This window comes from Peromyscus maniculatus, chromosome 1 (assembly GCF_049852395.1).
Source record: "Peromyscus maniculatus bairdii isolate BWxNUB_F1_BW_parent chromosome 1, HU_Pman_BW_mat_3.1, whole genome shotgun sequence".
NCBI classification, from domain to species: Eukaryota; Metazoa; Chordata; class Mammalia; order Rodentia; family Cricetidae; genus Peromyscus; species Peromyscus maniculatus.
Window position 1 is genome coordinate 115,449,724 of NC_134852.1, and position 26,932 is coordinate 115,476,655.

At 37.0% G+C, this 26,932-nt stretch overlaps 3 protein-coding genes across 3 annotated transcripts; all 3 read left to right on the top strand.

Annotated features, from left to right (window-relative positions):
* The first annotated feature begins 8,144 nt into the window (after positions 1–8,144).
* LOC102913602 (olfactory receptor 52N4-like) lies at positions 8,145–9,104 on the top strand. Its single transcript, XM_006979036.1, has one exon. The coding sequence runs from the start codon at positions 8,145–8,147 to the stop codon at positions 9,102–9,104; it is 960 nt and encodes a 319-aa protein (XP_006979098.1).
* Positions 9,105–19,070: 9,966 nt separating this feature from the next.
* On the top strand, positions 19,071–20,030 carry LOC102913918 (olfactory receptor 56B2-like). The gene has a single exon (XM_006979037.2). The coding sequence runs from the start codon at positions 19,071–19,073 to the stop codon at positions 20,028–20,030; it is 960 nt and encodes a 319-aa protein (XP_006979099.1).
* A 5,482-nt stretch (positions 20,031–25,512) lies between these two features.
* Positions 25,513–26,478, top strand: LOC102906102 (olfactory receptor 56B2-like). Its single transcript, XM_006979095.1, has one exon. It carries the CDS (start codon positions 25,513–25,515, stop codon positions 26,476–26,478), a length of 966 nt encoding a protein of 321 aa, XP_006979157.1.
* Positions 26,479–26,932: the final 454 nt, after the last annotated feature.

Genomic DNA, 26,932 nt, shown 5'->3' on the forward strand with positions numbered 1-26,932 from the left:
TTTAAAATATGGAGGCTGGAGAGATAGCTCAGTGGTTAAGAGTACTGGCTGTTTTTGAAGAGAAAACCCACATAGCCCCTCACAACCTTCTGCAGTTCCAGTTCCAAGGAATCCAGCTCCCTCTTCTGCCCCCTTGGACATCAGGCACAAGCACAGTACGATTATATATATATATATAATCATATACATATACAATTATATATATATATGCAAGCAAAACACTCATAAACATAAAATAAAAATAAATAAATCTTAAAAGAAATTTTCTCTCCATGATTTTTTAAAAAATTTCTAGCAAAATAAAAGAAGCTATATAAGAAAATAAAAACATTCATGTTTTAATATTGTATCATTGTGGTTTCTACTAAAATCTATAATTTATGTTTATTAAGAAATTGAATAGTAGAGTAGAGCAGATGACAGATGGATCACAGATATGTATTGACTAGAAAAATATAGTTTATTTATACATCATATAACTTAAGGTTGCTTTTTATCTCCTTTAATACATTTACATTTTTCTGGATTTATAAAAATGTGTAACATTATTGATATCTTTAAAGAAATATAAAATTAAAATCAACTATTGATTTAATATTGCTATTCTCACCATTTCATTGTTGCCACAAGATTTAACATCTAATTATTTATGATTTCACATGTATGTATATTCTTGAATTTTTGATAAATTTTGACAATGCCTTCATATTCATCCACAACCTCATTGTACCAAAACTGGAGCCTAAGTTGTCTGATCCTTTTAAAATAGTTCCTACCCTGACTTGGGAAATACTGAAAATTCAATGATATAAATGTAAATATAGATATGTAAAAATGAATAAACAAAATAACATATGGATGTGTACTTCTTAGTAGTAGAAACATTCTACACTAATTGCTTCCAGCTTCTTCCTTTCCTGTTTGTATCCCTTTCTCCTTTACTTGTCTTACTGTTCTAGCTGAGACGTCAAGTAATCATATTGAATAGAATGAAGGAGAGCAACATCCTTGTCTTGTTCCTGATTTTGGTGGAAATGCTTTGAGTTTTTCTCCATTTAGCAAGATTTTCCTTGTAGGTTAGCTTTATGATGTTGAGCTATATCCCTGTATCCCTAGATTCTCTAAGACTTTTATTATGAAGGGTGATGGGTTTTTCAGAGGCCTTTTCTGGATATAATGAAATGATTCTGTAGTTTTTGTATTCCACTTATTGATTTGTGGATGTTGAAACATCCTTGCATCTCTAAGATGAAGGCGACTTGATCTTGGAGGATAATTTTTTTGATAGGTTTTAAAACTCAGTTTGAAAAGTGTTTTACAGAGAATGTTTGCCTCCACATTCATCAGAGATGTTGTGCACCAGAGTGTCTAACAAAGAACCACAATCTGTAATCAATGCTACAGTTCCTACTTTTCATAAATAGCTTTTGTTCATTTTTCCCTCTTACTTGCACATGCCAATAACTAACAGGCCCTTATTTATGATCCATGCACACTTTCACATCCTCCCATGATATTGCTCCTCACACCAATGCCTTCTTTTCTAATGTTCTCAAATATTCCCTTGAGATATGTAACACAGATTTTCTTTTAAAGACTGAGTGCAGTAGTGGTTATCAAGGTGTTTAGAAGCCAAGGGCCACGCACATGCCTGTACTGGAGGACAGTGACTTTTCCTTCTGAACAAGACCCTGAATATCTGGACCACATTGTCTTGATCTCGGTGTTTGGCTGCGCAGAAACTAGGTATTAAAGGGCACACAATGGTGGTAGGAGAGTGGGGGCAGGATAGTTTTTAAGGCAGCATGATATAGTGGAAAGAGGCTTCGGTTGCCTGTGAGTTGGTTATATTGTCCTCAGAAATAGTTTTGGTTCTAATCACTATCTTGATAGTAGAAGTGTTAAGGAGAATTTGGGCTCTTAATTCTCAGATCCACAATTCAGTTAAATTTCCATGATGATTATGAGTATTTATATACTTACTTTAAGCATATCGTGTATAGTATCGATGGGTTCTGCTGTGATGGAAGTCAGGTATAAATCACCCAAGGAGAAATGGAAAAGAAAAGAAAGCTAGAGAACTGCCTTTGATCAGTCAGAATGCTACTGTGTCAGTCCTGACTTTCCCTTAGGCACAGGTTTTCATTTTAGTGACAGAAGACTCGTTTATGATATTTAATCCTTTTTGATGATACCAGAGGAACTTACTCTCATATGAAGATAAAACTGTAGATATTAAAGATGACTTATTGAGGAGGTACCATTATTGTCTACGGTACTTGTAACAGAGAATAAACATCTTGTGATCTCTAAACTACTGTTTTATTTTTCAGGTAGGGTCTTGATCTGTAAGTCAGGCTGGCCTGGAGCTCACTATGGAGCTCAGGCTCCTTGAACTCATGGTGATCCTCCTGTCTTGGCTTCCCATGTGCTGATATTACAAGTGTGAGCCAATTCATCTGGATAAAGTATTGCCTTGTGAGTGATTACATCCAGGTATTGATGTTATTGTTTCAGCATATCTGTCCATACCCAAAATAGTATGAGGGGAATTCTTAACAAGAACAATTAAATTATGATATCCTGGAATTGATTTTGGTAAAATGTATTTTGTGTTCTGGTCATTAGGTATTACTTTGACATGTGTAGGTCTCTTGCTGAGTTTGGCAAATGTACTCAGGACAAGATTTAAAGTTGTAACAATATACTCTTAATAATTAAAGCTGTAGTATGGATATGCATAATACTTTGGTAGAGTTTATAAAAAATACTCTTCAGAAAACAGCATATTTATCAGAAATATATTTTGTATTTTTGATTTGTGGATCTCTATGTTTTTCCTAATTTCAGTATTGGCTTCTATTGTGCAGCTTATACACAGAGTAGAGTTGGGCTAGAGTTAGTCATGAACATTAAGGAACAATGAGTCAGGATATTCTTCTCTTTGCAACAACTTGTGACAATTTAGTACATACTACACATTGTTCTGGAAATAAATTTAATCTTTATTTTCTGACAATCAATTATATATGTATATATCCTAGGTGCATGTATATACAGGCACATACACACATATATGTATATATATACACATATATATACATATATATGACTTACAGTTTTTATTTCTTTTAATAATATCTGTTAAGGTAATCTGAGAAATATAATATATGCAATTATGAAGCACACATTTTATAGGCCTGACAAAAAGATGTAATGGTATTTTGGTTTTCATGGAAACATAAATTTTATATTATTGGGCTAATTTGTTCTTTTGATAAAAATACAAATTTATAGCTTTTTTAGCCTTCTTGTTGTTTGTTTAAGAACAATTAATTAGGGGCTGGAGAGATGGCTCAGAGGGGCTGGAGAGATGGCTCAGAGGTTAAGAGCACCAACTGCTCTTCCAGAGGTCCTGAGTTCAATTCCCAGCACCCACATGGTGGCTCATAACCATCTGTAATGAAATCTGGCACCCTCTTCTGTATACATAATAAATAAATAAACCTTTAAAAAACAATTAATTAATGCTGAAAAAATTTTAGATGCAACAAGAACCTGATTAAGTGATTTAAGTGACGTCTCCATTTAGCTATTTGTGTACTGTCAAAGTAAGAACTTTACCCAAACCTAAAGATGAATCAGTATGATCTATTAGCTGTACACTAACCACTTTCTGATTCTTGATCTAGCTTTTTCTTGTTTTTACTTCCATATTACCTGAAGTTAATGTGCCTCTAATTTGGAGTATTGTTTCATTGTTGTAATATGTTTACCATTTACCCATATTTTAAAGATAATTTTAATTCTTTTTTTAAAATTTATTTCTTTATTATGTATACAGTGTTCTGTTTGCATGTATCCTTGCAGGCCAAAAGAGGGAGCTAGACCTCATTACAGATGGTTTTGAGCCACCATGTGGGTGCTGGGACTCGAACTCAGGACCTCTGGAAGAACAGCCAGTGTTCTTAACCTCTGAGCCATCTCTCCAGCCCATATTAGTTTTTAGTTTTTTTTTTTTTTTTTTTTTTGTTTTTTGTTTTTTTGTTTTTCGAGACAGGGTTTCTCTGCGTAGCTTTGTGCCTTCCCTGGAACTTACTTGGTAGCCCAGGCTGGCCTCGAACTCACAGAGATCCACCTGGCTCTGCCTCCCAAGTGCTGGGATTAAAGGCGTGTGCCACCACCGCCCTCATAATTTTAATTCTTACTCACCTTCTTTATATTCTTAAAAAATTAACTGAATTATGACCAATTTGTGGTACTAGTCAAATAATTTACTTTGAAAGGAAACATTTAAATTAATTCAAATCATTTCTGCCATTTTGAGGGTAATTTTTATTTTTTCTCTAATTTTTATAAGTTTTGGGAAAATTTATGTTTCTTCTTATTTATGGGGTATAAATTATATTTTTTATGGTGACTCCTTTTGTGTTTTGCATACAATGTTAGATTTAAGTTTAATAATGTCAGGTAATAGTGATTAATCTGGCCACCCATTCAAAAATATGTTTACATCTGATAGCTATCATGTAACTTGCTATATACTGCAAATAGAAAAATAAAAAACATTTGTTATAAAATTAAGACTTTTAAATTTATAATTGGTCCCAAAATATAAGAAGATTTTATACAACCACAGTTAAAATTTCAAACTAAGATTGATCACTCTAATAGTTTTTTTTTTAACTAACTACAACATTAAGTCAGGGATTGTGTATTACTCAAGATAGAGCTGAATGTTTCTAGAGTAAGTAAAGTTTTAGAAGGGTTTGGGGGTTATGATGGGACCTAAAAGGAAATATTTTGCAATCATACCAGTTAGACATGAGTAGACAATATAACATCAACATGAAGGAATTCTCTGCCCCTTTCTGTTAGACAGGATCATAACCATGTTCAGATCTAAGAACAAGAAACATGTCTTGTTAGGTCCTAAAGTTTTCTTTGGCTTTATAATATTCCAAGAATATATATTTTGAAGAATACTATTATGAACATGTAAATGAGACAACAGCAACTCTCACAAAAACTGGTCTGCCAGCCTCAGTGGAAACTCATAAGAGCAAAACAGGGAGGTACTGAGAAAAAGTGAGTAATAAATGATCAGATCAAATGCCACTGATTCATCTATGAACCTAATGCTAAATAACCACGTGTAGTGACTGGAAGTTCATTCTGAGAGACTTTAGAAACTTTACAAGTAAATACAGATCAGGTGTGACAAAGGTCAAACAAGAGACATTTAATAAACTGGAGGTTGAACCCAATGTTCACACTTAAGTTTGACATCCTCTGGACCCTCCACTCTTCCAAGAACACTGGCATCCAGTTTTCCACTTGCTGCTGTGGGATTAAGATCAGTGGGATCCTCCTGGAAATTTGAAGGCTCTCAGGAAAAGATATATGCAATATATGTAATTAAAGATGTCTCCAGTGAAGGAAGCTCCTTATGTGCGAACCCCTAGCAAACCACACAGGTTCATGAGATTCCCTTATCATAGGAAATTTGTAGATTTCTAAAGCCTCTTAGGCATATGCTGATCATCAAGTTATAACGTTAGGTATAAAGTAATCAATAAATCATCTGACTTAGCAAGATTAAATAAAAACTAATGTATAAGGAAACAAGTCATAAAAGTAAATAAAATCAACTTGGAAATGATGTGAAACCTGCAAAGGTCACATACATTATACAACAGTGTGAGGGCCAATTTTGTCATCTTGACAAAACTTAAAATTTTTTGGCAGACAAATCTTTGGGTATGTCTGTTAGGGAGCTTCTAGACTGGAAATACTTACCTTAAATGTGAGTGACAGCTTTCCATGTCCTGGAGCTCCAGCATAAACAAAAACGAGCAAACAAGCAGAGCACTGGTGGTCATTTTTCTGTGATTTCTGACTGCAAATGCAATGTGATCTGCTGTCTCATCTGCCCACCACCATGATAGATTCATCTGCTGTGATAGACAGAATCTATCTACTCAAACTGTATAACAAAATAAATCCCACCTTCCTTAAGTTGCTTTTGTTGGGTATTTGGTCACAAAACAAGAAATTTAACTTATATGCTTACATATTTATTGTCAGATTCACAAGAAATGGAGGGTTAAGTTTTGCCACTAATGCTTGAAGAAGTCTCATCTATACATTACTGCCATTTACTCAGTTACAAGGGTCAGGCTACAAAAAATATTGCTATATGAAAGTGAGGATCAAGTCTGTATATCTATATCTATATCTATCTATCTATCTATCTATCTATGTATATATATCTTAGTACAATATTTGCACTATAGTAAACACAAATATGAGCTACTAATTTAAAATGAGAAAAAAAGAATTATCCCAAAAATATCTGTTATATCATGATGAGATGCTAACAAAGTTTTCTTAACTTTTCCTTAAGAAAATATGAAATTGAGACAGGCATGATGGAGCATACCTGTGATCCTAGTCATTTGTATGCAAAAGACCAGAAGCTCAGGAGTTCAAGGTCATTGTCAGCTTCATAATAAATTTGAAACCAGCCTGAGATATATGAGAACTTGTCTTAAAAAAGAAAAAGAAAAAAAAACCCTCACAAAATCAAAAGGAAACAAATAACCAAATGGTAATGAGTCTAATTGTGAACATTTACATAAGTTATAGCAATGACACTATGAAAAAGAACAAAGGAGGTTATTACCCTTGTTCATGATATTATCCATGTTATTACTCCTGAACTTGATAGTAAGACCCTATTGCTAGAAACTTCATACCTGGGTCACAGAACATGGAGAAAGAAAGCTGGTAATGACCTGCAATTTCTCCTCTACCAGAATCTGCTACACAGGATGGTAGAGGAGAAAAGTCATCAATAGTCTTACCCAGCCGTGAATCTGCCAGTATGGTCATGACTGACTTTGCATTTTTGGTATTGTAGATGTTACTGAGATAATCAAGGGATTTCAGATTGGATTTAGGGCTCTCTCCATGGCATAGAACTCATGCTTGGTACTGTAAAACTGGCTATGAGCCCACAAATGGGTATATCATAGGCATTAGTGGAGATCTTATTACTTTTTTTTGTGAAGCAGATATATTATCAAACTGCCTTCTAAATAGTTATCTGTATACCAATAGATTAGTGCAGCTCTCAAGCTTTACCTAGAAAGCTTGTTTTAGCAATGAACAGCCATTAATAGAGAGACAACTGGTCAGAGTGCAAAGAATGAGTGACTGTGGGGTGTTCAACCCTAAAGGGGACATCTGTACTATACCCACCACCCTTATGGCTTGGGGAATATTGTGGATGAAAGGACAGAAATATTGCAAGAGCCACATTGGGGAGGGCTATTGTGAAGCAGTGTCTTCTAGAAATGACAGAGTCATCACTTTCATGAACTCCTCACAACATCTTGCACAAGATCAAGCAAGCCAAAATTTCAGCATAGATGAAAGAGGAGTTCATGAAGTCTCACCCCTCCTGAGGAGGATTCATGGTTAAAGGACTACCAGAATAGCAAGTCTGAGTGTTCTTCATGAAAATGGCACCTTGTAGCTTGCCCATACTCCAGTGGATGGTGCTACCCCCATTCACATACAGAAATTACTGATAGGGCTCAATGGGTTGTGATAAGTATTCAAGTTGAGAGGGGGTATGGCAAGTAGATTCTGAGAAGACTTATGGGGGAGAATAGATATGACCAAAATACATTTTATGTTTGTGTGTATGAAATTCTCAACATATTAAAAGTTCATAAAATAGAACACCTATAAACTTGATGCATCTTTCTCCTTTCTTGTTTTAAAATAACAGTGATAAGACAAAGCACTTAGTAATTGTTAAACAAGTGTGTGTGCAATTGATGGACAATAAATTGGCAATCAACAAGTTATCAGCTTAGAATTTATATTTTGTATGGGAATTGAATCCAAAGTCTTTAGCATGCTAGGTGGATGTTCTACCAGTGAGGAGCTATATTCTTGGCTTTAAATTACCTATTTACTTAATTAGTTGTTTGGTAATAAAATGACTACTTAACAAATGGAGAAGAGAGATGAGAATTTATCTTTCTCATTTATCCTAATCTTGGAAGGTTACACTGCCAAACAAATAAAAACCTGGACATCAGAAGCCTCTTGAAGATGATTCCAACCTCAACATGCTGTTGCTGAATCAAACAGAGGTGACCCCAGCCTCATTCATTCTGAATGGGATCCCAGGCCTGGAAGACATGCATGTCTGGATTTCCTTCCCATTCTGTTCTATGTATGCAGTAGCTGTGGTGGGGAACTGTGGACTCCTCTACCTCATCTTCTTTGAGGATTCCCTTCACAGGTCCATGTATTACTTCTTGGCTATGTTATCCTTTACTGACCTGGTCATGTGCACTGCTTCAATCCCCAAAACTCTCTGTATCTTCTGGTTCTACCTTAAGGAAATCAGCTTTAATGACTGTCTAGTCCAGATGTTCTTCATTCATACTTTCACAGGGATGGAGTCTGGGGTGCTCATGCTCATGGCTCTGGATCGCTATGTAGCAATTTGCTATCCTCTGCGCTACTCCACCATCCTCACCAACCCTGTCATTGCAAAAGCTGGGCTTGCCACTTTCTTGAGAGCAGTGGTGCTCATTATTCCTTTGGTTTTCATCACAAAGCAACTCCCCTACTGCAGAGGCAACATGATACGCCATACCTATTGTGACCAGTTATCTGTAGCCAAGGTCTCCTGTGGGAATATCAAGGTCAATATTGTTTATGGTTTGATGATTGCCCTCTTGATTGGGGGCTTTGACATCTTGTGCATCACAGTCTCCTACACCATGATCCTGAGGGCAGTGGTCAGCCTGTCCTCCGCAGACGCTCGGCAGAAGGCCTTCAGCACCTGCACTGCCCACATCTGTGCCATCATTTTCTCCTATGGCCCAGCCTTCTTTTGTTTCTTTTTAAACCGATTTGGGGACCATGTAATCCATCCATCTTGCCTCATCATTGTGGCTAATATTTATCTGCTTTTGCCTCCCACTATGAACCCTGTTGTCTATGGAGTGAAAACCAAGCAGATACGAGACTGTGTCATAAGGATTCTTTCAAGGTCTAAGGATGAAAAACATAGTTGAGAGGAAAAGGAGTGAAGAGGGAAGGGAAGTCAAGAGAACACAGGATGATAGGGTTTAAATACAAACCTATAGCTCTTGTGTTGAATTCTTGTTTTCTTTTTTTAATTAAGATTTTTTTCATTTTACACACCAATCAGAGGTCCCCCTCTTCTTCCCTCCTGCTCCCACAGCCTTCCCCCCAACAAACCCCCCACTTCCCTTCCACAAGAAGGCAAGGCCTCCCAGGGGGAGGCACATCCAGTAGAGGCAAGTCCACGCCCTTCCCCCGCCTCAAGGCTGCATGACATAGTGTTTCATCAGGAGTCCAGTTGTGTTGAATTCTTGGTCCTCAGCTGGATGTACTATTTGGGAGCGTTTTGGAAACTTTTCAAATTAGAGCCTCACTGGAGGAAGTAGGTCACTGGGAACCCGCCTTAAAAGGTCTGCTTAGTACCCCTGTCCTCTCTGTGCTTTCTCTCTGTCATGAAACGAAGAGTCTCCTCTGCCACATGCTTCTGCCACCATGATGTTCTGCTCAAATACTGGGACCTAGTAACCAGGAAGAGAATCCTCTGAATTCATGAGAAAAAATAAAATGTCCCTCACTTAAGTTCTTCTCTCAGGTGTTTTGGTCACAACAGTAAACAGAATAGTGCTGCTGAGGATCCAGGAAAATGAACTGAAAGAAATATTCTTGTCAACTGTGTAGACAGAGTCTGGAGATGTCTTTTCTAGAAGCTCATTTTGACCATGACAAGGAGGGTGTTGAGTGATGCATTCTAAGTTGATTTTCAAATGTCAGTGTCACAGCTATCCGTATCCTCTGGGCTTGTCCTCCCTCCCTCCCTCCCTCCCTCCCTCCCTCCCTCCCTCCTTCCCTCCCTCCCTCCCTCCCTTCCTCCCTCCCTCCCTCCCTCCCTGCTTTTGTCCTCAGTACAAATTTCCATGAATAAATGTGAGAAGTGGAAAGAAATGAATGTCAACATAAAGAAATGTATTGGAGAAAATAACAAAGCAGAGGGAGGTCAGGCACCCAGATGCAGTTTGTCCTGCTGTTGGATAGTGGTCAGAGTGCTACCTGGAAGGCAGCTGCTGCACTCCTTTGAGAAATGTGTGGTGTCTCCACTACAGTGCCTCTCATACATCACATTGTCTTCCTGATGGAGAAGATGGGAAACTGCCAGGTAATTAGTGTTTCCAGGTGTAAGAAGTTTAGAAAGGTGTGTTGTGAACATTAGAAACAATTAAAATATGTATGTGTACAGATTAGAATATAGAATTGTGCAAAAAAGGAAATGACAGTCATTTAGTCTACAAAGGCAAGAAATAAGCTAAAATAAAATAACCGAGACTTAAAAGTGTAAATTAGAAAAAAATTAAAACATGACAGACGACAAGGAAATAAAGTCTGCTCGACTCTGCAGGAAATCAGGTGGGAAAGCAGTAGATTGTATATACCTAGTGAGTATCAAAGATGTGAATGACAGAGGACCCTAGCAGTAGAGGCAGAGACTTCTTAACCTCCACAGTCTCAGCACCACTACTAAAGCCATATCAGCATGGTAGTCAAGGACTAGCTCAACACAGGCATAAGGTCATCTTGAGTTCATCTCCCCTGAGCTGGTGGAGCCAAGGCACCTTTTGACCAAAGCCCTATAATCCCTTTTAGTTCCTTCTTTCTGAAAATCCTGGTCCTCAAGACTTGACTCTTTGTATTTCTGGGATATCCATAATTGATCCTTGAGGATCAAGATACTTCCTCCAAGGACCTACAAATTTGTTTCTGGCCTTTGGGTGATGTGGATGCTATAGGATGTGTTATGGCCCTGCACATCTCTTACTTGTCTCTGAATCCTTGGAACTGGTTGACTGTTACCTAAGATGGCAAATGGAATTTTGTGATGGTGATGTTAAGGTTTGGGATGGAAGGACTATTCTGGATTATTCAGGTAGGCCCATTGTCATTACAAGAGTTCATATAAGAGAGGAGGAGGAGGAGAGCCAGAGAAGAAGATGAGAGTAAAGAGAGAGAAGGTGGGATGGCCATTATGGTGTCCCTCTGGTGGGTCAGAAAGGGAAGGAAGGAGCATGAACTAAAGAAGGTAGGGGCCCTCTAGAAGCAGGGAAAGCCAACAAATGGATTCTCCCCTTGTCTGAAAAAGAATAAATGCAGATATATGGATACCTTGGTTATAGTCAAATTAAGACCCATTTCAGATATCTGCTCTACAAAACTGTAAGACTGTGGTAGTTTGAAAGAAAATGGCCCTGAAAGGAGTAGCAATATTGGGAGGTGTGGCCTTGTTGGAAAAAGTGTCACTGTGGAGGTAGACTTTGAAGTCTCTTTTCTCAAGCTTTACTTAGTGTGACAATCATTCCACTTCCTATTGCCTCTGAGTCAAGATACAGGACCTTCAGCTCTAGCACCACATCTGCCTGCATGCCAACATGCTCCCAGGCATGAGGATAATAGTCAGAACCTCTTAAACTATAAATGAACCACCGCAATTAAATGTTTTCTTTATAAGTGTAAAAAAAAGCTGTCAAACGAGATGGACAATGTTCTCAAATCTCTAGTCAAATAGCAAAATAAAATGAGACACTAAAAATACAGTGTGAAAAATTCAGACTGCATCCTAGAAGGATTGGTATGGTCTCGAGAGCTGCGCTCTTCTAGTGAGAGTTAGTGACTGCAGCCACACTTTAGACCAAACAGAAAGTTAGTATTGTAACTATCAATAACTGACATGTTTAAAAGGAAAAAAGGAGACAAAGAAGGAGAAAAGGCTGCATACAGCAGCTTCAGAGTGAGGAAAGACACTGGGAATATTCTCTCCATTTGGTTTGTACTGGAACAGTGAGATACAATTTTAAACAGATCCTTGCTGAGTTCAGCAGCTCAGTGGCCCAGGACCCTTGGTGAACTGCACTCTCAGGGGATCACAGCAGATGTCACAGAATTATGTGCAAAAATGTGCCCGGCAGATTACCTGTAGAGCACAGGGAAAAAGCTTTGCATCAGAACTTGGAAGTATGTAGAAAGGTAGAAAACTTGGAGATAACATCTGCAGTGGAAAATAGACACAGGGTCCAAACACCTTCTCAACATCAGGAAGGACAGTCAAGGGGCAGGGCCAGTATTTGCAAGCAGATCTCACAGAACATGCGACCTGACCCCCAAAGAACCTCCGCATTGATAGGACCAACATTTGTGATTTAACTTCAGCCTTGCAAAGCACCATTCGGGGCTAGGAACATATGACCCAGGAAGGAACAAGAGAGGCTTCACCCAACAGTCAGAGGAGACTGCATCTAGACTCCGTGCACGCATCCCTCTCCCTCCCATTTGTGTTTGGTTTAGCAGCCAATGTCAGTTTAGAAGGCCAGATCTCTCCTGCTCTGTTCCTGCCTTCTCTTTTTCCTCTGTTTCTTTTCCTTTTCTCTTTTTATTTTCATAGGCTTCACAGAGCACAGGCCAACCTGGCTTGTGAGCTATCTGTGTCTCAGCCGTCTGAAATGAGTTTAGGTTATTTGATTGTATTTCCTTGCTTATCTCTTTGCACTCTAACTTTAACCCAAACAATTTAATGCCTCCTCTTCCACTCCCTACTCACCTCTATTGTTCTACCTTCTATCCATTTTCCCTCTACGAGCTTTTCTCTACCAACCCAATATTAATCTCTAGTCTTACACTATTTATTTCATTTTATTTTTTCTTTTCCAATCATGCCCACAGTAACTCAGACCTAAATGTAAACTATAATACCAGTGTTACTTTATTTCCTTAAAGTGATTGGGGTTTAAGGAGTGGTTACTTGTTATTTGTCACTATATCTTCATAGTGGGCACACATTTTGATAGTGATCATTGTTACAGACAGTAATCTACTTTCAGGAGACGAAGTCTGGTACCATGAATGCCAGCCTAGCAATGAAAATGACACCTCAAACCTAGTACAACCTACTTCCCCTTAAACACTGCAAGCTCTTCCACTGAAAGAATATGTTTTAAAAGTCCAAGCAATACCAGGTACACACCCCAAAGCACCAACACAAGAAACAAGAAAACTCAAGGCAGTAGGCCTTCTCCATAAGCTATGAGGCTCACCAAGAGGGAATTCAGATGAAATCTGAAAAATTCAAAACAATACTTATGAGTATGTTCAAAGAAATCAAAGAAAAGATGAATGAACCCTTGGATGAATTCCAAGAGAACACAGCTGAATGAAATAAAGAAATCAATACAGCATGTAGAAGTAGAATTCAATAAACAGAAATACTGAAAATAAGTTAGTAAAAATTTCTACGGAAAATCTTACAAATTGTATGGGCCAAGGGAAGGCAGAATATCAGGGCTTGAAGACAATACAGTGTGTGATGCTTAATATAGTCATCACCTGTCAGAATCACTGAAGAGAGGAGTCTCTAAAGACATCTGTGTGGGACTGTCAGGAATAAGTTAACTGAGGTGGGGAGACACATCACAAATGTCGGTGGAATCACTCCATGAGCTGACATCCCGAATCTCGTTAAAAGAGAAAATTAGCTGGGAATGAGCTTTTCACTTCCTGATTGTGTGTGTCATGTGACCAGCTGCCTCACACTGCAGATGTTATGCCTTCCCTGCCTCAATGAACTGTAAGCCAAATTAAACACTGCCTTCCTTAAACTGATGTTGTCCAGTACTTATTTTTCTACAGATTTAAGGAATGTATATCCACAAGCCATCTATCTCTACAGAGGATTCCAGAAGGCATACTTCTGTCTGAAGAGAAGATTAAACATTCCCAAAAAGGGAACAAGGAATAGATAGTCTTAGAATGGTTAACTACCACAGAATAGCAAGAATTAATAAACAGCATTCACCAATAACTTGCAATATTAACAGCATGAATTTCCCCAATAAAAAGACACAGACAAACAGATTAGATTAGAAGACAGGATCCACCTGTCTTCTGTCTTTAGAAAACACACCTCATCATCAATGAGAGACCCATTTTGGATAAAACATGGAATAGGTATTTTAAGCAAATGGGGAAAAAAAAACAAGTGAGTGTACCCATTCTAACATGTAACAAAATAGACTTTAAATCAAAACTACTCAGAAGAGATAGGGAAGAACATTTCATACTCACTAAAGGAAAAATCCACCAAGAGCATATTACAATTCTAAACATTTATGTATCAAATGTGGGCACCCGATTTCAGGAAAAGAAACATTATTAAATCTAAAATCACTGGTTGACCTAAAAAAGGTGATACTTGATGACTTCAATGCTATATTCTCACTAATAAATATGTCATCCAGACAAAAACTAAATAGAGAAACTATGGAACCAAACGGCATCATAAATCAAGTGAGTCTAACAAATTTTTATAGATAATTTTCTCCCAAATGCTAAAGAACGCACTTTCTTCCCAGAAGCCCATGGAACTTTCTCCAAAACTGACCAGCATCCTTCACATAGCTGTTCAGCTGAATAGTGACTCAGGTGGTGCCTTCCATAAATGGCTCAGGCTAGTCATCTGCAGTTTTCATGGAGAATTATACCTTCAGGTTCTGGCGTCATGTTTATACCACAATCTCTCACAACCAATGCTGTTCTAAAAAAGTACCATGCTCATGCTTGCTTCTCTGCAGCCCAGTCAGTCTGTCTCCAGATCACCTCATGTTCAGTGTGGATATGGAGCAGCCTGGAGGTTGCAATTGACTACAGTCCTGTACAGGTGGAGCCAAACCTTCAGCTGCTACTCCTGGTCATTTCTTCTGTAGAACAATAGCTTTCTTTTTAAAACATGTTTAATATGTCATTCAATTACAAATGACAAAAATCTTGGTTTGAGAAGTTATTAACCAAAAATTTCTCAAAATATATAATTACATGTTAAGAGATATTTATTTGGTACCTTTTTACCATATCTTTTCTCAAACACATTTTTATTTATTTCTTTTGTTTTTTTATAATTTCTATAAACATATATAGCATAGACCTTAATTTTTTACCAATTTAAAAGAATGTAAAATTAGAGTTGTTTATTGTTCTTTAGTTCTGCTGTAATCACCATTGCCATCTCTACCTCAAACATTGCATATCCAATCATATCTAATTTACTAAACTTTGGCTGAATTTCTCAATGTGATAATGTTTATTGTCAATCCCTTTGAAACTAAGTAAATTTCATGAAAATCAGAACCAAAGTTATCTAGTGCCTTTTTTCAAGGTTTTAGTCTTACTTGTAGAGTTCTCAATAATCCATAGTATTTCAATAGACATAATAATACAAAGTGAATTAAAAGATGAGTCTTTGTATGTGAATGATTCAAATATTTAGTATTTTAGTTCATAGACATTCAGTAGAATGCTGCAATTATATGAATGTCATGATTGTTATTAAAAACAGCACATTTATTCTCATTGCCTTCACTATATGGATACTCACAAACAGACATGTGCATGATACATACGGAATCATTTACTTATGTGTCTTCAGGAAGCAGTATGATGGAAGGCTCTATCTACTTGTCCTTCTCCCATAGGGTTACCTTGTTTTCACAACAGCATTTTTGTCTCTAAAGCTCTGTTATGTCCTCTGGGATGCAGAACTAAAGGCTTAGTTCAACATTTCAGATATCAAGGGATTTAGACAGAAGGGCCATGCACATGTATATAAATACAATATGTAATAGGATTCTGATGTTTTTGGATCGCCAGCCTGAACACCTGAACACATGTGACAGGCTGGCTAGGCACAGGGTGTCTATCTGAATGGTAGTAGATCCATTCCTTTGCTAGAGGACACAGGTACCTTCACAGTGTGCCAATTGATCCTCTGTTCTCAGAAAGGCAGGTTTGATTCCATTCACCTAGGTCAAAGACAGTCTTGAAAAAGATTGCTCTTTTCCTGGAGAAACTATTTCTACAATCTTCAGATTTCATTTCTGTATAGCTTTTCATGATGAGGATGATGATGATGATGATAAAACTATCTATTTTCCCTAAACAAACAGGCATCATTGGAAATGGTGCGAGTCAGATGTGAATCAATCGTGGCCAAGTAAGTAGCTACAGAAGAGATGCTGATCGGGGTCCAGACATTTGCTTGTCATCTGTGTTTTCCTTGTTCTTCAGAAGTAAAGTCTAATTTACTTCCTTCTTTTGAGACATACTTAGGTACATCTGTGCTTCATCTATCTTAGAAAAGCTGAATCAGGTGAGTCCATTGCCACATTGAGGGAAAAACATGGACTGTAAAGGTTGAGGGTGGTCAAAGAAAGACATGAACATATTTTCTTCAGGACTGGAAAGGAAGATGGACATCAGACTTTTTCAATGTTGTTCTGGATGCATTGAGATTTTCATGTTCCAAGTAATTATCTCTATGGACTTATAGCATAATAGAAGTCTGGTTTTGATGCAAAAAATAAGGATGTATAATATTGAAAGCATTTTGTATTTTTACTGGAAAATGTAATTTAATTTATACTGACTGACGAGCAATCAGGTTGCTTCTTATTTATACAGATTCATAAGACAAAGACAGACTCATGATTTCTTTCAAAATATACAGATTATATCATTTTGTCTCCAGACATGTGTTTGATTTTTCTATAACAGGTCTAGGGTCATAGGTTTAGTTACAATTAATGAGTATAGATAGAACAGATTTTGCTTTTACCATTAGTCCCATAACCCTATTTCAAAGAATCTATAGACTGTTTTGCTAAGGCAAGCATACTTAGTATTTAACAGCCTGTTTCCAGGCTGTCAGCACTTGTGGTTTCAAAGAGCTAGGTAAATAGAAAATATCTGAGCCAGTTCTAATGAATCATCATGACTTGAAAAGTGTACTACCAAAGTACAAAGTGTACTCATACACTTTAGTGTACAAAGTGCTACTCATAAATCAGCCTGTCATTGAATTTCTATTTTTCTAGGGAATACCCTACATAACCCCCTATTTAGTATGTTACTTATTCATCAAACTCTGAACGTAATATAGGAGGAGACCTCTGATCTGTTGCCAAATTTCCTGGTCAGTTGGAGCTCATGTCTCCTTTAAGTTGACATTATTTTAATTGTTCTGTTTGAATTTGCTTAGAGGCAGGTGTACCAGGAAGATCCGGGAGTCATGGAATCATAAAAGAGTTTTGAGTGTTTTTGTGCTTATCTCAATCTCCAGGACATATGGAAGATTTCTAAATAGGGCCAGATAAAATGATCTCCCTAAAGGAGGTGTAATAAGTTTAGGACTTTCCTAAAGAGACTCAGTCATAATTTTCTCAGGGAAAGGCATTAAATGAATTATGACGTAGAAAGCCCATCATCCAAACATGCAACACACAGAGACCAAAACTGAAAGTGGGAGACAGCATGATAGTGATGGTAGCACTCAGCTCAGCTCTGCTGGAACTGTGTCACACAGCTGTGCTAGCTTCGTGACTCTCGCCATTTCCAGTGGACACAGCTATGCCAGTCATTATGAGATTGAATCCTTGAAAGAGATGTTTGAAAATATATTGAAGATGTAACAAGTAATAGTCATTAGAACTATACCAAAAAGGAAAACATGGGGAATATAAATGGCATTTATCTCACGTGTGGAAAATAAACTTAAGGATACAGAATAAGTCACCTTGGAGATATATTTCATATTTTCTTACATTTTTGGTTGTGAGCCTAGCTTTTAATGGCTGAGCTATCCCTCCAGCCCATTTCATACTCTCCACTCACACGTGTTCATGGATTCCCTGATCTTCCAAGTTAGCTGTGATGCATGAACAAATGCATTGAGAATTGACTGTTCCTGGGTGTGATGGCACATGCCCTTAATCTAGCACTCAGGAGGCAGAGGCAAATGGATCTCTGTGAGTTCAAGGCCTACCTGGTCTATCTAGTGAGTTCCAGGACAGTCGGGCTAAATAATGACACTCTGTCTCCAAAAAAATGAAAAAAAAATGTTGACTGCTATTTTTTGGGGGGGGCAGTGATAAGCAATGATCTTTAAAAAAATAATCTGTGACAATTTTCAAGCTAAAAAAGTAAGTATATAATTCTGTGTAATTTATTACATACACTTTTTTAATGGTCTTTGTATAAAAAGGCAAAGTTGATTACAATAAGATCTTGGCTTCCTTTAGCAAGGAGAGAGAAAACTGGCCGTCAAGGAGTGTGGGGAAGCTGGTGTACTTCCTGCTCACCCAAGGGCATTCATCTCGTTATAATGCATCTAGTTTCACATAAATGTATCATGTTAATCTGTGAATGTACATCGCATAACAATAAATATATTAATGGTTAACTGTTTTGGATATCAATCAGTGGCAGAATATCCAGCATGTAGGAAACCCTAAATGCGACACACAGCCAACAAAAGAAAAATAAAAGCAAACAAAACTTAACTATTAGATCCACATTCCACACTCTAGCTTATTTCCTATTATGAGATAAATAAGTATTTGATTAATTATATGCTCATGTGTACACACTATTAATAAAAGTTTCTCATACACGTAAGTAGAAAGATTTCTGCTCTAAAATACACTACAATCTAAGATTGTAGCAAAGAGAAATTTATGCATAAAAGTTTCCATCGGAGTCTATATTTTAGGTTTCTAAAGAAACCAAAGAAACTTAAATACAGCCATCACACTGTGATACTGGTTATTTCCACCATGCACAGAGTCAAGACCTACCACATGGAAGATCATAATCAAAATTCCTGTTTCTTCTAATTTTCTGTTTCTCAATTAGGAAATAGAGGGAAAACAGGATCCATAGAATATTTGGTTATTTGACGAATTAAAAATATAATGTACCAACTACAAGAGTTCTTGCATCATAAGAATAATAAGTGTCAGTGACAACAGAATGGAAAGATGAAGACGCAAAAGCATCCCTCAGTATCATACCCTGGGTAATTCTGCATCCAACACGGTCACACAGATAACCAGGAATAGTACGGTGGCACCTTTTATTATTAGCAAGATATGTTCCAGAAGCTCAGAGATTTCAACAGCTCTAGGCTCCAGGTATCTGAGTTCATTCTGATGGGATTTCCAGGCATCCACAGCTGGCAGCACTGGCTCTCCCTGCCACTGGCTCTGCTCTATGTCTTGGCTCTCATTGCCAACACATTTATCGTGACTATCATTTACCAAGAGGCATCACTACACCAGCCTATGTACCATTTCCTGGGCATCCTGGCTATTGTGGACATGGGCCTGGCAACTACTATCATGCCCAAGATTTTAGCCATCTTATGGTTCAATGCTAAGACTATCAGTTTCAATGAATGTTTTGCTCAGATGTATGCCATCCACTTTTTTGTTGCCATGGAGTCAGGTATCTTTGTCTGCATGGCTATAGATAGATATGTAGCGATTTGCAGACCACTGAGATACCCTTCAATAGTTACTGAATCTTTTGTGATCAAAGCAACTTTGTTTATGGCCCTCAGAAACTGTGTGGCTCCCATGTCAGTTCCTGTATTGGCCTCTCAGAGAAATTACTGTTCCCAGAATCAAATCAACCACTGTTTTTGTACTAACCTGGGGGTTACTAGCTTATCTTGCGATGACAGGAAAATCAACAGCATCAACCAGCTGGTTCTGGCTTGGGCAATCATGGGCAGTGATCTGGGTTTGATTATGATTTCATATGCTTTGATTCTTCGGTCTGTGCTGAAGCTGAACTCTGCAGAAGCTGCGTCTAAGGCCTTAAGTACCTGCACCTCTCACCTCATCCTAATCCTTTTCTTCTACACTGTCATCATTGTCATGTCTATCACTCATAGTGCAGAAATGTCAGTTCCTGTCATCCCGGTTCTGCTGAACGTGCTGCACAATGTTATTCCCCCTGCTCTGAACCCCATGGTTTATGCACTTAAGAACAAAGAATTAAAACAAGGCTTATACAAGGTGCTTAAGCTGGATGTCAAAGGAGACTAAAAGGGAGAAAACACACATCATCTTGACTTTCTCAAAACTAGATGTCTGATTGTACTAATTAATCTTAAGGGCATAATATGCAATATCCTTGAAAAATCTGTATAGCATCTTAATATTTATCTTCCACATCGCTTAAAATAATTATTTTTGAAACAAGGTCTTACTTTTGTGATCCTGGCTGGACTAGAACTTTCTGTATAGACTAGGCTTGCTATAAACTCTGAGAGGTCTGCTCACTTCTGTTTTTGAGTATTGAGATTAAAGGTATGGGCCATCACATTCACTGAAAATAAATTTCTTGAAAAACCACAAGTCATGTTATCTAACACTTTTCTCAAAGTCATTAGCCTGGCTTGGACATTACTAAACACAATAAAATTAATTAAAATGGACATGTGAAACCATTTATGATTAAAGGAAAATGTAATTGTGTATGAGTCTGAGACACTTTTATGTATATTAAAAAAAATTGTGTCCCCTTGGCAGAAAGAACATCTGTGAAATGATATTAATTATGCCTTTTAATTCAGAGTCTTTGCCTTTCTCATGTGTATACACAGTCACACACATGCATGTGTACCAACTGATATATGAATATGAAAATATTCTGTTGTTTATGAGCATCATAGATGTAGTAAGAATGGAAATCCCCCACCCTTACTCCTACGCAGGGTGTGTTGATCTTCATACAGGCACTTTTAACTCTAAAGTTTGTAAATATAACATGGATTTTCACTTTAAGGCTAAGTCAGTTCAAATGTGTAACTATCAAGGGACTGAGATGTCAAGGGATGCACACACACATATATAGCAGCATCAGATGGTTTTTGGCCAAGACCCTCTCTTGGACCAGGCGGCACTCTGCTCACTGTTTTCATATCCAGGAAGTAGGCATTACACCGGGTAAGGCGGGAGGGGAGATAGTGCCAACATGCTTTTGCTGTTAGGAGTAGACACATGGAGAGAGGCTTTGAGCAAATACTAATTGGTTGGAGCATTCATTTCCAGAACTATAGATTAGATTTCAATCATTCAGCTAAAAGACATTAATTTGCTTTTTCTTGTGCAATGTGTATTTCCTAATTTCTAAGATGATAATTCAGTGTAGCCTTTCATAGGGAATATAAATATTGATGTTTTCCATGACCAAATGGAATCACTGGAAATGGCACCAGTCATGTTATATTATCACAGGGCAGGAAGAAGCAGCTGGAAATGAGTTCCCCATATTTTCAGAGCATTGTTGCTTCTCACTTGCCTTTACTGCTTTTCAGAAAGAGAAAATAATTAACTTTTCTCAGGTCCAAAGGGAAGTAGTTATCATGTTTCAAAAAATACTTTAGATGTCTAAATAGTCCAGATGAACCCACTACCATGTTCAGAGAAGATGTTTTTCAAGTTTTGGGGCAGGCAAGTAAGGATACAAACTGATCATCTGTGGGGCTTGGGGTAAGGATAAAGAGTAGATCCCTGCAAAGTTATCTCTTTCTAAGTGATGATATTTATGTTTAAACCTATTGCTTCAATAGACCTTCTTACACACAGAGTAATGACTTTTTTCTTTCAGAAAAGTGATCTAGTATTGAAAACATTTTATATGTGTTGAAAATGTATAGATCATTTCGTAGTTAGCACTCTGTTATTTGTTATCATAATGTATCTTTTATTCAAAGATTTGAAATCATATTGAAAAGACTAAAATTACTTGTATATCATTAAACCACACACTAATTATTAATTTATATCTGTCTATAAGGGAAACACAATAGAAATAAACAGGACAGTTATCTTACATGTTAAGTAATAATCACTTCAGAATACAGCACATTGCCCCTACAGCATATAATTCCCCTTCCCAGCTTAGGGGTATTCACATTCCCCCCAGTTTTTCTATTTGTCACTGTCTTATGAAAACTTAAAAGTCTATCTGTTTATACGTTGTGAAGGAGAAAGAAATAAAGATTCCTTTCTTTGGGGGCAATTAAAATTTTAAATTTATTTATTTCATATTATGTGTATGAGTGCTTTGTATACATATATATGTTTGTGTACAATGTGTGTGCCTGGATTCTCTGGAACTGGAGTTATGGATGGCTAGGAGCTATTTGTGAAGGTGCTAGAAACCAAGCCAGAATTCTGTGCAGGAGCAACAAGCGCTCTTAACCACTGAGCCATCTCTCCAGCCCATCTTGTGACAATTTTATAGGCAAGAAGCAGATCTGTTATACTGTTTTATTATGCAGATTTTTTCATTTCCATAACTAAAAATTAGGTTTAAAGATAAAATTGATTTACAGTGTTAGCTGCTAATATTCTTGATCTGTTACATTGTGGAGAAAAGAAAGAAAAAATGATGGGCAGTTAACATAACAAAAGTCGATTGTGTTTCTTGGCTACAAAATGTACTCATTCTGATAATAAACTTATTTTTAGTATGAATGCTTTCTATATGCATGTTACATTATAGTAACTATTTTAACTATTCAAGTAAATTTCAAAGTATGTCTTAGTTGCACAGCAATCAGTTATAAGTACATGTGTTTGTATAAATGTTTGTGTGTAGACATACACATTTTTAGTTTTCTTTTTAAAAGCTTTGCTTTTTCATTTTATTATTTTGTTTTGTGTAGGTTACATGTATGCCTATGTGTATGTCTATGCACCATGTGCATGCAGTGCCTGTGGAGGCCAGAAGAGGGCATTAAATCTCCTGGAACTGGAGTTTCAGATGGTTGTGAGCCATGTGGGTGCTGGAGATCAAACCCATGTTCTCTAGAAGAGCTGTCAGTGCTCTTAGCCATTGAGCTGCATCTCTAGCTCTGAGTTCTTGGTTTTCTTAATAATTTTTTTGGAAGGAAAATTTTAAATGTAATGTTGAATACAAACCAATGAGAACAGATGCTTCTGTAGTGATACATTCGTGACATAAAAATCCATAAACCTGACAGAAGGAACGTGGTGACAATTTTTAAAAGGAAATTTTAAAAAAAGGAAAGACTTTTTATGTCAATAATCAGTGTTAATTTCTTTGTCTACGGTGCAAATTGTACAACTGTGTACAGACTGTGGATTATTGACAAAGTAGATACAAGCAGGGACTCAGAATCAGCTCACAGACTGAATTAATTAGGTTCTCCATTATTTTATTTTACATTGTGGGTTAACAGATTGAAGAAGGCATTTTCAGCATGTCCTATTATTTTGCTTGTGGAAAACTGTGTTGAACCTAGAGATAAAGCAATTTGACAGTACCAGCATTAATTATATCATACTTGGTCTTAGCTGCAGGACTGAGAAGTGGTAGATGTAGTTACTCTGTTTGGTTGTTTTTTTCCCCCTTTAACCATGTGAGTCCCAGAGATCAAACTTAGGTTGCTGGGCTTCTTCCTGGGCAAGTGCCTTTATCTTCTGGGTCATCTCAACAGTCCTTCTATTAGATTTTAAAGAATTGATGGGGTTGCACAGAACAAAATATTTGTTTCTCTTCGTGTTTTTTTTCCTACTACTATAGGACTTCCTCACAATTTCTCTATTTTATAACATAAAATTTTTTTGAAATTTTTATTTATTCCTATTTATAAAGTATACTTAACATTTTTTTATGTCTGCTGGTAGAGTTCCTCATGTTTTCAATGAAATTATATATGGACAACAATTTAATAGTCTTTAAATTTTTATTATATTACTTTCCTTTGTTGATTTCTCAGTTCATTAATCATTCATTAGTTAACTTTTGTTAACATCAGTGGACTATAATACCTTCTTTGATTCTGAAAATATAAATATGAATTAAGTATGTCCATTAAAAGTTGTGTTATTTTATGGATGTTTGAGTACAGTAACGGATTTTCATACTCCTGTCATATTAAAATATCAAAGCAGGTGGATTCCCATAATAAATATATTCTTACCTCAGGCTTATCATTTTTCTAATTCCATTTTATAGCAACCTTTAATGGTAGTTACTTATCTTCTCCAAGAAAAGAGATGAGTTTTGCTGAGGAAGGCAAATCTGTAGGCAGATTTGAAGGGGTGGTAGGGGTGAGAACACCTCAGAGAACAGAGGGATGCTGGCACATAAACTTTGAAATAGCAAGTGAGAAATAACCTAAGAGAATACAGCTAGCAAAGACCAGCCAAGACTCAGTTATAAGGCCATTTGTCTTTTCCTCTGTGAAAGCAATCATCATCATCTCCAGATTATGATGCACTTGAGGTTTCTACCAAATCCTATATGGTTCTAAGGTTTTATCATGACTCAGGAAGAGGTCTCAGAGACCACCCTTATAAGTAAGCTTGTCTTGTATTATTTTTCTTGTTGCAGAAAAAGTTACCTCGAGCCATGTCTAATGACACTCCAGTGAAAAATGGGGGAAGAGGCAGGAAAAGTGAACAGGGAGAAATTTTTCATCAAATTTTCCCATCACCCTACCCACTAAGTAGTCTCTTGTGATGTCTGGAAGTTTAGTCTAAACAGGAATTTTAACAAATGCTACAGGCTCTTTCACATTAGATCTGACAAGGATGAAGGTGAGCTTTCCTAAAGGATAGAGAGTTGAATTTAACATTGGTACTTCAGTGTGAGATTCCCAGTAGGATTATGTTACATCAGGATGGCTACAGCCACACCCACATTTCTAAAGTATGTATGTACATAAGTACACACACATACATATATATGTTCTGAAACAGACATTTTTATACATATTTTTCAATTGTGTTTCATGAACTATAGTGTGCTTGAATGAACTGTTCCAAGAGCCAAAATAATTGTCACAGATAGGGTAAACTACTTATAAACAATCAACAGAACTTAGACATCACAGACCTTCAAATTATACTACTTTTTAAGTGTATATCTAGCTTTAGAGAGGACTTTAATGTTTTTTTTTTAAATCAGTTTCCTTAGTATAAATAGGTCTAATCCAATGTCTCAGCATAATTTAATGATTTTACATTTTAAAATATATGTAATCTCATTCTAAACTAACTATATGAATAAAGTATGCATATATATGTCATAATGTAATTTCATATGCAAGAAAGTCTCAAAAACTTTCATCCCATATATATTAGCTTAAGGAAGCAATTAGCACATTAGCAAAACTGGATTAAAAAACAGGGATGTGATATCACATTCCTGTTATCTTTATTGCTTGCATGGCCTCTATAAGGGTGACAGCGAGCAAGGTTCTGGTTGTCTGTAATATCCCATGTGTCTGTATTAAGATAGCACAAATACAGTCTTTATTATGGAATTTGAAGGATGACTTGTTGAATTAACAAAGAGAATGTTCCACCTTACAGAGATGAATTTATTTAATCACATATCTGACTAAACCAAGTGTCTGACTAATAAAAGTGGAAGGATGAGAATAATGAAGTTGCCAGATCATCCTAAATATAAAGATCTGTGTTAAATTCATTTTTGATATTACATTGCTAATCTAAACTAACATCAACTTTTCCCTCTTAGCAAGAGATGTTCCAGGATCTGACCAATTCCAACAGCTCTAGATTCCAAGTGTCAGAGTTTATTTTGATGGGATTTCCAGGCATCCACAGCTGGCAGCACTGGCTCTCCCTGCCACTGGCTCTGCTCTATGTCTTGGCTCTCATTGCCAACATACTTATCATTACCATAATCTACCAGGAAGTGTCACTACACCAGCCTATGTACCATTTCCTGGGCATCCTGGCTATTGTGGACATGGGCCTGGCAACTACTATCATGCCTAAGATTTTAGCCATTTTATGGTTCAATGCTAAGACTATCAGCCTCCCAGAGTGCTTTGCTCAGATGTATGCCATCCATTGCTTTGTTGCCATGGAGTCAGGTATCTTTGTCTGCATGGCTATAGATAGGTATGTAGCTATTTGCAGACCACTGAGATACACTTCAATAGTCACTGAATCTTTTGTGATCAAAGCAACTTTGTTTATGGTAATCAGAAACTGTGGGACTCCCATGTCAGTACCTGTGTTGGCCGCTCAGAGAAATTACTGTTCCCAGAATCAAATCGATCACTGCCTGTGCTCTAACTTGGGGGTCACTAGCCTGTCCTGTGACGACAGGAGAATCAACAGCATCAACCAGCTGGTCCTGGCTTGGGCAATCATGGGAGGTGACCTGGGTTTGATTATGATTTCATATGCTTTGATTCTTCGGTCTGTGCTGAAGCTGAACTCTGCAGAAGCTGCATCCAAGGCCTTAAGTACCTGTACTTCTCACCTCATTCTAATCCTTTTCTTCTACACTGTCATTGTTGTCCTTTCCATCACTCACAGTGCAGGAATGAAAATTCCCCTCATCCCGGTTCTGTTGAACGTGCTGCACAACGTTATTCCCCCTGCTCTGAACCCCATGGTTTATGCACTCAAGAACAAAGAACTCAGGCATGGCTTATACAAAGTGATTGGCCTGGAACTGAACAGTAACTACGAGTGAGAAAATATTCCTTTTTAACATTCTGCACAACTACCCTTTATATTCTCCAATGATGATAAGTGGTAAAAGGTAAATACTATGGACACAATAGGAGGTTTGATTTAACATCAGGAATCAACAAAAATTCAGAACAACAATAACAACAACAAAAATCACAATATTACTTGAAGTCTCTAGATGCTGAAAATCTTCAGTACAAAGAGTAACATAATGATGCTATTTTTGTTCAAGAATTCAAAGGAAGGACTTGAAGGATACACATATCAATAATTTGTCTGTGTTCCTGGCTAGAACACACAGATAATTTTGAATATATTGGTAGAGATCTTTGCCAATTACCCTTTTAAATTGGAGAGTTCATCTCGTTATTTAATTCAATTGTGGGTGGGAACATGAGTTATTTCTACCATTTGCTGCTTTTTTTTTTTTTTTTTTTTTTTTTTTTTTTTTTTTT

What these genes read in the sequence shown, in the direction of transcription:
- LOC102913602 (XM_006979036.1), top strand. Translation starts at nt 8,145, where the DNA reads ATGCTGTTGCTGAATCAAACAGAGGTGACCCCAGCCTCATTCATTCTG.
- LOC102913918 (XM_006979037.2), top strand. Translation starts at nt 19,071, where the DNA reads ATGTTCCAGAAGCTCAGAGATTTCAACAGCTCTAGGCTCCAGGTATCT.
- LOC102906102 (XM_006979095.1), top strand. Translation starts at nt 25,513, where the DNA reads ATGTTCCAGGATCTGACCAATTCCAACAGCTCTAGATTCCAAGTGTCA.